Here is a 13,657-nt window from a genome sequence, read left to right as displayed (position 1 = left end):
AGGATAAGGCTGATTGAGAAGGGAAGATGTTACCAAGATTTGTAATAAAGGGTGTAAACATATGAAAAACAGATTTGAGTATTCCTAATTCTAGAATCCAAAATCCACAAGACCCTGAAATTTTTTAGTAGCAAAATATTGTCATGTGGAAAATTCCATGGGTGACCTCATTGAACAGATTGCAGTCAAGAAGTTTATCTGTTCAATAAAAATACTGTATAAAGATATTTTTCAGCTACTCATGGTGGCACACATCTAAAATCCCAGCACTTGGAAGGCCAAAGATGGAGAAACCCAAGTTCAAGAGCAGCCTAGTGACATAATAAGACTCTAGTCTTTAAAAATCCAAAGGCTATTTCAGCAATAGCTTGCATAGCTGTGCAAAGCCTTGGGTTGGTCGCTATTAACACCTTCAGGTTATGTGTATAAAATATCACAGTGGAACCTGTCTTGCTATCACAGCACTTTGGAGACTAAGAAAAGAATATTTTAAGTTCAAAGCCAGCCAGGTTATATGGTGAGACCCTTTCTCAAGAAAGAGGCGGAAGGAGGAATGTAGATAAGTGATAGAGTATTTCCTAGCATGCAGAGACTTGGAGTCTCAGTACAGAGATAAAGGTGAAGAGGAATATAGATTTCATGTTTATAAGCTTGGATCTATATGTTTTCTCAAGACCAAGATACCTTACTTTGTATTTGCAACTATTTTGGAGAATTATTTTTAATCTGAAATCCAAAATATTTATGTTTACAAGAGTTTCAGCTAATGGACTATTAAGCCTGTATTTAAAGAAAGAGCTAGCCACTTGAGGGAAAGAAAGAGGTCCAGTAACTTCAAGAAAAATAGAAAGTGAAGATGACTTCATGAATTCTGGCTTGAGAAACAGAGCATGGAGCTGCCTCAGCTCAATTGGAAACACACACACACACATGAAAAGGAGCTTATAGGGAGGGCCAGGACACTGGGTTGAAGGACTATTGAACTTTCTAGTAAAGATATCAATCAAGTAGTTGAACACGCCTATTTGTTTAGTATTCAAGACATCATCCTAAAGTCAAGGAGGTAGCGCATGGACAATGTGCACAAAGCTCTAGGGAGGAGGAGTCTAACAAAAGTTAAGATGAATGTCAAAGCAAAGCCAACATTAATTCAGTGGGGTTTTATTTTGTTTTTTAATTAAATTTTATTTTTATTTATTTATATTATTATCTGTGTATGATATTTGAATATGAGCGTACACACTTGCCACAGTACTTATGTAAAGGTCAGAGGGCAGCCTAGAAGAGTCCATTTGCCTCTTCCAGCATGGGCTCTAGGGATAAAACTTGAGTTGTTAGGTTTACATGGCTTTTTACTTGTGAAGATACCTTGCTAATCCAATTCCGAGCTTTTTATACCTAACAATGAATTTGAGAGAAGTGTATTTCATGAAGATGAACATAATGAGAAATAAAGAGAACCGTGGACATATGCCTTTCCAAATACACCACACACACACACACACACACACACACACACACACTGGAGCTAGAAGATACCTCCAATTAAATTTCCTGCAGTTCCATCCAACATATGTAGTAAATTCAGATGAGCACTCTGTTAGTCCCAGAAGGACGTATTTGCATTTTGAGGTAGCAGATTTTCTAAGGATTTCCCAATTGCTTCTCATATTATTTCCTGCTATCTCTTTCTGTTTGCAAGTTACAATGGTGGGGTATTCTTTCAACTACATAAATAAATAAAACAAATCCTGCAGGAAATTGCAACATGGAGAATTCCAAAAAGTTATTCACATGTGGATTTTTATTGGCCCCGATCATGCTTTAGAAGGAAATGACTATAACTTTGCCAAGCTGCTTAGCACAATTGTGAAGGCTGGGGCACACTGCTGGAATGATTTGCTGAGAGACTGGACTGATTACATGGTATTTTATTTGCATTACATTAAATCCAGAGCACTTCTTAGAGCATGCTGAAAACCAAATGTAGAGCCAAGGTACACTGCATGACATCAGTGGGATGTGCTCAGTGTCTAAGAGGTGAAAAAGAACCCCAGAGGATCCTTCTCTACTTTGGTTTACAGAAAGTACCATTGAACCACAGAGAGTCACTTGTACAAGGCCCCCATGGTGAAACTGTGTCACAAACCCACCTTATGTTTTACGTGTGTGCAGAAGTTCATCTATGTAAACAGGTATATTTATATAGTGCAGATGCACGTATGTGTGCATGTATGTGAAAGATGGAGGACAACATCAGAGTCATCTTCATGAACACTGTCAACCATATTCAAGACATGGTCTCCCTCTGGCCTGGAGCTCATCAAGTAGACTAAACTGGCTGGTCAATGAGCCTCAGGGTGCCTCTGGTCTTTGCCTTCCAGTCCTGGGATGACAAGCACAAATCACAGAATGCCCGGCATCTTTTCCAAGGTTCCTGGGGATTGAACTCAGGTCCTCCAGCTTACTGATTGAGCGATCTTTCCAGCCCAAATCCAGTTTTGCTGATGTCCAAGTCAGTGTCTTTATCCACAGGTTGCTGCTTCCATGTATCGCATAGACTTAAAAATTGTTTATTTTCCATATCCTTTTGCAGGGTTTTTTCCGAAGAACCATCCGATTGAAGCTTATTTATGATAGGTGTGATCTTAACTGCCGGATCCACAAAAAAAGTAGAAATAAATGTCAGTACTGTCGGTTTCAGAAGTGCCTTGCTGTGGGGATGTCTCACAATGGTAAGTGGATACTGAGAGCCATGTGTACATCTTGTAACTCTCCTAGCCAATGCCAGGTCCAGGCCAATAGGCACTAGGACAACTAATGGAAGCAAGTAAATTCTTCTTCTAAAGAGCATTAAGTTTCAAAGTCATCCTGATGAGAGCTTCTTCATGTAGGCCATGAAGAAGCTTTTAGATCGAACCCTTCATTTGGCTGGGCACATGCAATGAATACTAAACAAATAGGCATGTTCTACTACTTGCTTGATATCCTTACTGGGAAGTTCAATAGGCCTTCAACCCAGTGTCCTGGCCCTATAAACTCTTATTCTTGTGTGTGTGTGTGTGTGTGTGTGTGTGTGTGTGTGTGTGTGTTAAGAAAAGGACCTTTGGGAAACTGATGTCTTAATGCAAATATAATGGTTATCATGATATATATGCTGCTTTGAAATCTTTTTTTAAAAACAGCTTAAAAGCAGAATTATAATCACATGTGTTGGTTATTACTGCTTTAAGAAATGCTGGGTATATCTGATGCTCAGAGTATAAGAACAAAGGAGAAATTATGGTACATTTACACAATGGAGTACTACTCAGCTATTAAAAAGAATGAATTTATGAAATTCCTAGCCAAATGGATGGACCTGGAGGGCATCATCTTGAGTGAAGTAACACAATCACAAAAGATCTCACACAATATGTATTCAGTGATAAGTGGATATTAGCCCAAAACTTAGGATACCCAAGATATAAGATACAATTTGATAAACGCATGAAACTCAAGAAGAATGAAGACCAAAGTGTGGACATTGTGCACCTTCTTAGAATTGGGAACAAAACACCCAGGGAAGGAGTTACAGAGACAAAGTTCGTAGCTGTGATGAAAGGATGGACCATTTAGAGACTGCTGTATCCAGGGATCCGTCCCATAATCAGCTTCTAAACGCTGGCACCATTGCATACACTAGTAAGATCTTGCTGAAAGGACCCAAATATAGCTGTCTCTTGTGAGACGATGCCGGGGCCTAGCAAACACAGGAGTGGATGTTCACAGTCAGCTATTGGATGTATCACAGGGCTCCCAATGGAGAAGCTAGAGAAAGTACCCAAGGAGCTAAAGGGATCTGCAACCCTATTGTTGGAACAACATGATGTACTAACCAGAACCCTGGAGCTCTTGTCTCTAGCTGCATATGTATCGAAAGATGGCCTAGTCGGCCATCACTGGAAAGAGAGGCCCATTGGACTTGCAAACTTTACATGCCCCAATATAGGGGAATGCCAGGGCCAAAAGAATGGGAATGGGTGGGTAGGGAAGTGGGGGGCGCTATGGGGGACTTTTGGGATAGTATTGGAAATGTAATTGAGGAAAATATGTAATAAAAATATTTAAAAAAAAAAAAAAAAAAAAAAAAAAAAAAACAGCTTAAAAGCAGAATTATAATCACATGTGTTGGTTATTACTGCTTTAAGAAATGCTGGGTATATCTGATGCTCAGAGTATAAGAACAAAGGAGCAATATCAGAATTCTAGTTCATGTATTTTTGTTGGTGGTGTTCTTTACCATGCCTTTGCTATATTATCCTTGACTTCAGAGAACACACAAACTTGTAGAAAAAAAGACAGAAATATTTGGAATTCTCACAAAACTTCAGCGCTACATCAATGCAAGGGGATAAAATCTCATATTTTTCAAAAGTGTAGCCTATGAAGAAGCACTTGTATAGTGCATATGAGTTTGGGGTTCCATCCCCAGCATTAGAAAAAAATGACAGTATTGGCTTCAGAGACACAGTAGAGAAGAGCCATGTACTCATGAGCTGTGACACTCACTCACATTAATCATAGAAGATCTATGCCTGTTAAAAACAAATTCTTCATTACCATTTGGTTCTAATTGGTTGACTGCCCCACAAAACTAATTTTAGCTGTAACTTAATAGTGTTTGACAAGTCTTAGTCGATGCTTTAAAAATATCCTTATGGATTCAAGAACTAATATATACTAACGTTATCAGATTAAGTCCAAAGTTTTATTTCATTTGATATCCAATTTTCCCTCCTTTCCTCCCTCCCTCCCTCCTTCCTTCCTTTCTCCTCTTTTCTTTCTCTCATGCAGGAGATCAGAACCAGGGCTTTGTGCATACTAAGTGTGCACTTTACCACTGAGCTACACCCAGCTCCCATCTTTATTTTCTTTTGCTTTCATCTCTCGAAAAACTGATCTGGTAAGAAGATAATCTTTGAACTCAGTGTTCATCTTTGTAGACTCTAATATATCTGTAAAGATTATATTTGTATCCCATCATGGACATGTGTGTTTCTCATAGTGGGAACCATCAAGATGCTTGCCAATGACCAATTGGTTGATTCTCTACCCTTTGAAAACAGTAAAAGGTGTAGTTGTTTTTATGGGTCAGTTCCTTTAAAGGCAAGAGTGCATTATGAATAGAGCTATCAACAGCACTGGACAGGAAGGGAATTTGGTCCAACTTTCCTCAACATTTGACCACATCTGCTTTGTAGCAGTGTACAACTGCAGTCATTGATTGCAAAATAATTTGCTGGTTTAATTCCATCAATTTCCTTTTTATTTCGAACCTCATAAAACATAAGAACAAATTTTTCAAGCCAAGAGCTTTATTTTAGTTGATGCAATCAAGTTGCAGCAAACTTATTTCATCTTTATGAAGAAATCATTGACTTTGAGGTCATTATCATCAAGATAGTCTAGGAAAGCTTGCCAACACTGCTTTTAATGCTATTTGGGTTTTGCCTATTCAAAAAAATTGACATTTCTCATATTTGTATAAAATATGGTTCCTAGCACTTACAGGCACTGCAACACTGATATAAAACATATTTTCTGTGGTTTATAAGCAAGCACACCTCACATGAAATGTATCTCCCATTGCTTAACATTTGCAGATAAATAGTATGTAAACTATAAGCTGGGGGTGTAGCCCAGTGCAGAGTTTAGCATGCACAAGACCCCAAAGTCTATTCCCAGTACCCTTCCTCCCAAAAGTCTAACCTATGTAGTATGGGTAGTATAATTTTCTCCACCCAGAAAAGTCAAAGAAAGCTACAACGTTCTTGATAATAGAGCCGTCATTTGACTTTAACAGTTAACTAGCACTCAGGAAACAGGGCAGGCAGATACCTCTATGAGTTCAAAGTCAGCCTGGTCTACATAGGAAGTTCTAGGTCAGCCATGACAACATAGTTAGATTCTATCTCAAAAAAAAAAAAAAAAAAAAAAAAACAAACAAACAAAAACCCAGTTCATTCACTCTACCTAGAAGGGGCCAATCTGAGCAGTATGTTCAGTTTTTTCTTGCAAAGTCAAGGACCAATGGGCATTAAATGTTTTTGGTTTGGTTTGATTTGATTTGATTTGGTTTGGTTTGGTTTGGTTTGGTTTGGTTTGGTTTGGTTTGGTTTGGTTTGGTTTGGTTTGATTTGGTTTGGTTTGGTTCGGTTTTTATGAGACAAGGTTTCTCTGTGTAGCCCTGGCTGTCCTGGAACTCAGAAATCCGCCTGCCTCTGCCTCCCAAGTGCTGGGATTAAAGGCAAGTGCTACCACTGCCAGAGACTTAAGCAGCTCAACCATTAAAGGACTTACAGGAGACTAACAAAACTTCTTAGAGGTTTTCAGATAAGTGTGTTTGCTGCACAATAAAGGAAACATACAAATAGTCTGCACACAGGGGAGGAATCTGCAGTGCGCTTTAACCAACTCCTGATGAGGAATCATTTTTGAATACAAAATTTTCTACATGGCTGTGGTTATACTAGCCAACGTGAGCTAACAGCATGAGTAACAGTACCCACACAAAATGCCTTTTCAAGTTGCCAAAGGAGACACCCTGTGCATTCTCCATGAACATCAGTATGGAGCTGTTTCAGTATATACAAGAATGAACACTCCACAGCCAACCTGCCCAATATGTGTCACTTTATTTTTATTTTTTTATGTTATCTGTTTTATTTGGGAACAAGGTCTCACTATGTAGCCCAGGTTGACCTAGATCTCACAATCCTCCTATCTAACTCTCCCACATGCATGTGCCACTCCACCTAGGTTCTGCTACTTCTTTTCTGTTCTTTGCCTCTGTTTAGTCCACTTACTGTGTTTAGGTTCTCTATCAGCAATGCCCTTGCAGTTCTGAAGGGAGATTCCACAGTGACCGTCAAAGGAAACAAGGGCCCTGGATAATAATGCCAAAAGGCATAGAAGCCAGTCATCATTAAGCCCTTTCACAGTTGACAATTATCTCATTATTTATAATGAAAAATATAACTCATTGAACTCTTCACTTTCCAACCAGCTAGTCTACACATTTTTACTAGACAATATTAGAGTCTTTCCAAACATGCAGACATCTGGTATATCAATTGCCTGAATTTGAAAGTTTCTACCTATGTTTTAGTGCTATAAAAACATAATTTGACAGGGGAACGCCAGGGCCAAAAAAATGGGAATGGGTGGGTAGGGAAGTGGGGGGGGGGAGGGTATGGGGGACTTTTGGGATAGCATTGGAAATGTAATTGAGGAAAATACGTAATAAAAGAATATTAAAAATTTTAAAAAAACAAAAACATAATTTGTGCCTAAATCAAGTCTTTATATTATCCGAATTAAGTCTCTATATTAACCACTGCTTATCAGATTAAGGCTAGAGTAAAAACCTAAAGCAGTCTCCTTAAAAAAGTCACATAGTCCATTTCAACTTTCTATCTTTAAAGGTAGAGCCAGGTGTAGCAGTACACTTCTGTCTGTAACTCCAGACTCAAGAAGCTGAGGCAGGAGGATTGCCATGAGTTTAAACCCAGCCTAGGCTACAGTGTGTGACCCTGTCTCAAAACAAACAAACAAACAAACAAACAAACAAGCAAAAAACAACCAAGCCAAAGAAGCGTTTAGTTTTAGCTTACAGCTTTGGAGGTTCTAATCTATGTTCATTTGGCCCTGTTGCCTGCAGTGAAAGAAATCATCCCTCAGGGAGTGCAAAAGAGAAAAAGAAGAGCTGAGGCAACACAGTCCCCTCCAAAGACACGCCCTCAAGCATCTTCCCACCTCTGAAAGGTTTCACGACCTCCCAAGAGCAGTCACACTTGAACACGTGGGAGACAGTGTAGACCCAAAAGGCAGCATATAGCTGAAGCTTTTCTATATGTGCCATATAGAACTTGCAGCTCTGTTCTGCCACAGACTAGATGCTGTGCAAGGACATACCTTTAGAATCCCCCTTGCTGGAAACTAGGTTGTTTCCAATGCCCAGCATAAACTAGGAAGAAAAAAAAACACTACATATTTTCCTGTAAATAACCAAGATGTGTTCCAGTTATTTTGATCATGGAATAATCCATCATTGTTTCTAGAGTCACAGATTGTTTAGGCATCTTTTGCATCGCACAATCAATGTGATACCCTGACTAAACCACCTTTAAAGGGAAGCTCAGAATGCAAGTGCTAACATGTACAAGAGTTTAGCTCCTAGAGAGCCCAGAGGGACCTGTAACTTATGAGATGACTACTGTTTGTCTGGGAAGTGAGTTTGTTGCTTCTTCAGTCAAATGGGTACTTGCATATATTTCTTTACCTTTTAAAACCATAACGTGTGTTGGAAAGATCTGCTATCGCATCCCCAGTATTTACCATATTTAAATATATATTGGTTTTAGTTTAAAAATTTAGTCATAAAGCATTTTGAAGTATTAATATTTCATACTCAGAGCTACTTTTTACATATAAACTAAATAACTGAGTTTAGGGTAAATATATTTTTAAAAATAGTCTAAAGTAGAAAAGAATTAGCTTGTGCTACTAATGAGTCATTCAGTTAGGTTTTCCCTATAACACCGAAATTTGATAATTATGTTTTTCATATGTTTCAAAGTTAGTGAAAGCTTTGTTGTTTAGGATATCCTATGATACAAATAATGTGGGGTTTTTCCTTTTATTGGAGATAAAAACAAAAACTGACAACTTTAAAAATAGTTCCTCAGTGGTTTCATAAAATCAGAAGGGGAAAAAAAAGTGGTTTCACAGTTTTCTATGGCACTCAGCATTGTCTGAGGCAGTTGTCCCAATGCCTGGCAAATAGCCCTAGTATGTCCTAGTATGTAGCATGAACACCTAAATGACAGATTTAAGCTGTATTGCTTTAAAAGAAAACTCTTTGCTGTAGTTCATGTCTGAAATGAACCCAAAGGCCCTGTGTTGAAGGCTGACTTGCCAGTGACTGGTTCTACTGGGAGGTGGTGGGGCCTACTTACATCATTGAGGTATGCCCTTGAAGGAGATATGAGGCTCTGTCCCCGTTCTGCCTCTCCTTGCTTCCTGGCCCCCAAAAAGTGAACAGGCCTTTTCTGACACATGTGCCTACCGTAAGTACTGTATCACTGCATCCAAAAAAAACAAGGGCAATTAACCATTATCATCTCAGTGGCATGAAGGAAAAGATGGTCACAGTTCTAATACATAAAGCACCTCCTATTGTCTCTGTGGGCTTCATGCTCTTTCTCTAAGGGCCCTGCCTCTTCTCCCATTCTTGTCCCCTTCCCACATAGACTTCAGGAAAACTGTGTCTTGATGTTCCTGAAAATGGTCTCTATGCTTATAAACACTGTCTGAATCTTGTCCCTCTGCTCCCTATCAGAATCATACCTGACATTCAAGGCCATGTCCACATGTCTTTCCTGAAGACTTTTCTGATTCCTTGTGTTTGCTCTTCTAAGTATTCTCTGCCTTCCTAGTATACCACATTCTGCTGAAACAGACAGACACATGGGGAGAGGGAACACAGGGGAAGGAAAAAGAAAGAGTTATATTGTTTTCTGGCAATGGTCATAGAATTAGCAGTTATGACTTGTGTGATTTACATGCAAAAAAATATGTACAAATGGACAAACCTCTTCCGGTCAGAAAAGCACCAGGGTAGCTAGGGCGCAGGGTCGGCTGACACTCGCCAGCTACCCACAACACCCGCCACAGGATCTTAAGACTTCTGGTGAGTGGAACACAGCTTCTGCTCCAATCCAATTGCGCGGGACCTGAGACTACTCTGGTTGGGGAGAGAGAAATCCGGCCTACATAGGGCCACAAACCTCTTCCGGTCAAGAAAGCACCGGGGTAGCGAGGGCGCAGGGTCGGCTGACACCCGCCAGCTACCCACGACCCCCGCCACAGGATTTTGAGACTGCTGGTGAGTGGAACACAGCTTCTGCTCCAGTCCAATCACGCGGGACCTGAGTCTGCTTTGGTTGGGGAGGGAGAAATTCGGCCTACATAGGGCCACAAGCCTCTTCCGGTCAGAAAGGCACCGGGGTAGCAAGGGCGCAGGGTCGGCTGACACTCGCCAGCTACCCACAACACCCGCCACAGGATCTTAAGACTTCTGGAGAGTGGAACACAGCTTCTGCTCCAATCCAATTGCGCGCGGGACCTGAGACTGCATTAGTTAGGGAAGCAGAAAACCGGCCTGAGTAGGAAGGACCACAGGCCTCTTCCAGCTGGACCAGCACCGGGGTACTGCCAGCTACCCACGACCCCCGCCACAGGATTTTGAGACTGCTGGTGAGTGGAACACAGCCTCTGCTCCAATCTTTAAACAGTGACAACGACAACAACTAACCCCAGAGATTACCAGATGGCGAAAGGTAAACGTAATAATCTTACTAACAGAAACCAAGACCACTCACCATCATCAGAACCCAGCACTCCCACTTCGCCCAGTCCAGGGCACCCCAACACACCGGAAAAGCTAGACACGGATCTAAAAGCATATCTCCTGATGATGGTAGAGGACTTCAAGAAGGACTTTAATAACACACTTAAAGAAATACAAAGGAACACTGGTAAACAGGTAGAAGACAATAAAGAGGAATCACAAAAATCCCTTAAAGAATTGCAGGAGAACACTGCTAAAGAGTTACAAATCCTTAAAGAAAAACAGGATAACCTAATCAAACAGGTAGAAGTCCTTAATGAAAAACAGGAAAACACATCCAAACAGATGATGGAAATGAACAAAACCATACTAGACCTAAAAAGGGAAGTAGACACAATAAAGAAAACCCAAAATGAGGCAACACTGGAGATAGAAACCCTAGGAAAGAAATCCGGAACCATAGATACCAGCATCAGCAACAGAATACAAGAGATGGAAGAGAGAATCTCAGGTGCAGAAGATTCCATAGAGAACATCGGCACAACAATCAAGGAAAATGTAAAATGCAAAAAGATCCTAACTCAAAACATCCAAGAAATACAGGACACAATGAGAAGACCAAGCCTACGGATAATAGGAGTGGATGAGAATGAAGATTTTCAACTCAAAGGACCAGCAAACATCTTCAACAAAATTATAGAAGAAAACTTCCCAAATCTAAAGAAAGAGATGCCCATGAACATACAAGAAGCCTACAGAACTCCAAATAGACTGGACCAGAAAAGAAATACCTCCCGACACATAATAATCAGAACAACAAATGCTCTAATTAAAGATAGAATACTAAAAGCAGTAAGAGAAAAAGGCCAAGTAACATATAAAGGCAAGCCTATCAGAATTACACCAGATTTTTCACCAGAGACTATGAAAGCCAGAAGATCCTGGACGGATGTTATACAGAAACTAAGAGAACACAAATTCCAGCCCAGGCTACTATACCCAGCCAAACTCTCAATTAACATAGATGGAGAAACCAAAGTATTCCACGACAAAACCAAATTCACACATTATCTCTCCACGAATCCAGCCCTTCAAAGGATAATAACAGAAAAAAACCAATACAAGGACAGGAACCACGCCCTAGAAACAACAAGAAGGTAATCCCTCAACAAACCTAAAAGAAGACAGCCACATGAACAGAATGCCAACTTTAACAACAAAAATAACAGGAAACAACAATTACTTTTCCTTAATATCTCTTAATATCAATGGACTCAACTCCCCGATAAAAAGACATAGACTAACAAACTGGCTACACAAACAAGACCCAACATTTTGCTGCTTACAGGAAACTCATCTCAGAGAAAAAGATAGACACTACCTCAGAATGAAAGGCTGGAAAACAATTTTCCAAGCAAATGGCATGAAGAAACAAGCTGGAGTAGCCATTCTAATATCTGATAAGATTGACTTCCAACCCAAAGTCATTAAAAAAGACAGGGAGGGACACTTCATACTCATCAAAGGTAAAATCCACCAAGAGGAACTATCAATCCTGAATATCTATGCTCCAAATACAAAGGCAGCCACATTCATTAAAGAAACTTTAGTAAATCTCAAAGCACACATTGCACCTCATACAATAATAGTGGGAGACTTCAACACACCACTTTCAACAATGGACAGATCATGGAAACAGAAACTAAACAGGGACACAGAGAAACTAAGAGAAATTATGAATCAAATGGATCTGGCAGATATCTACAGAACATTCTATCCTAAAACAAAAGGATATACCTTCTTCTCAGCACCTCATGGTACCTTCTCCAAAACTGACCACATAATTGGTCACAAAACAGGCCTCAACAGATACAAAAATATTGAAATTGTCCCATGCATCCTATCAGATCACCATGGACTAAGGCTGATCTTCAATAACAAAATAAATAATAGAAAGCCAACCTTCACGTGGAAACTGAACAACACTCTTCTCAATGATACCTTGGTCAAGGAAGGAATAAAGAAAGAAATTAAGGACTTTTTAGAGTTCAATGAAAATGAAGCCACAACATACCCAAACTTATGGGACGCAATGAAAGCATTTCTAAGAGGAAAACTCATAGCTCTGAGTGCCTCCAAAAGGAAACTAGAGAGAGCACACATTAGCAGCTTGACAACATACCTAAAAGCATTAGAACAAAAGGAAGCAAATTCACCCAAGAAGAGTAGACGGCAGGAAATAATCAAACTCAGGGGCGAAATCAACCAAGTGGAAACAAGAAAAACTATTCAAAGAATCAACCAATCAAGGAGCTGGTTCTTTGAGAAAATCAACAAGATAGATAAACCCTTAGCCAGACTCACTAGAGGGCACAGGGAAAGCATCCTAATTAACAAAATCAGAAATGAAAAAGGAGACATAACAACAGATCCTGAAGACATCCAAAACAGCATCAGATCCTTCTACCAAAGGCTATACTCAACAAAACTGGAGAACCTGGATGAAATGGAGAAGTTCCTAGACAGATACCAGGTACCAAAGTTGAATCAAGATCAGGTTAATGATCTAAACAGCCCTATATCCCCCAAAGAAATAGAAGCAGTCATTAATAGTCTCCCAACTAAAAAAAGCCCAGGACCAGATGGGTTTAGTGCAGAGTTCTATCAGACCTTCAAAGAAGATCTAATCCCAGTTCTTCACAAACTATTCCACAAAATAGAAACAGAAGGTACTCTACCCAACTCATTCTATGAAGCCACAATTACTCTGATACCTAAACCACAAAAAGACCCAACAAAGATAGAAAACTTCAGACCAATATCCCTTATGAATATTGATGCAAAAATCCTCAATAAAGTTCTTGCTAACCGAATCCAAGAACACATCAAAACAATCATCCATCCTGACCAAGTAGGTTTCATCCCAGGGATGCAGGGATGGTTCAATATTTGGAAATCCATCAACGTAATCCAGTATATAAACAAACTCAAAGACAAAAACCATATGGTCATCTCGTTAGATGCGGAAAAAGCATTTGACAAGATCCAACACCCATTCATGATAAAAGTCTTGGAAAGATCAGGAATTCAAGGCCCATACCTAAACATGATAAAAGCAATCTACAGCAAACCAGTAGCCAACATCAAAGTAAATGGTGAGAAGCTTGAAGCAATCCCTCTAAAATCAGGGACTAGACAAGGCTGTCCACTTTCTCCATACCTATTCAACATTGTACTTGAAGTCCTAGCCAGAGCAATTCGACA

The 13,657-nt window shown here is 39.8% G+C and overlaps 1 protein-coding gene across 4 annotated transcripts in view; it reads left to right on the top strand.

The window, feature by feature from the left end:
* Pparg (peroxisome proliferator activated receptor gamma) overlaps nt 1–13,657 on the top strand; it is a 137,139-nt gene that overhangs the window by 87,574 nt on the left and 35,908 nt on the right. For all 4 annotated transcript variants that reach the window (XM_029478633.2, XM_021164280.3, XM_021164281.3 and 1 more), the window contains one exon: nt 2,597–2,735. In XM_029478633.2, coding sequence (XP_029334493.1) covers nt 2,597–2,735 — 139 coding nt within the window. The remainder of the gene's footprint in view (nt 1–2,596; nt 2,736–13,657) is intronic.

This window comes from Mus caroli, unplaced genomic scaffold, assembly GCF_978045245.1.
Source record: "Mus caroli unplaced genomic scaffold, Mus_caroli_1 scaffold_7, whole genome shotgun sequence".
Lineage (NCBI taxonomy): Eukaryota > Metazoa > Chordata > Mammalia > Rodentia > Muridae > Mus > Mus caroli.
Note: the sequence above shows the minus strand (reverse complement) of the source record. Positions and strands in the feature narration are given on the sequence as shown.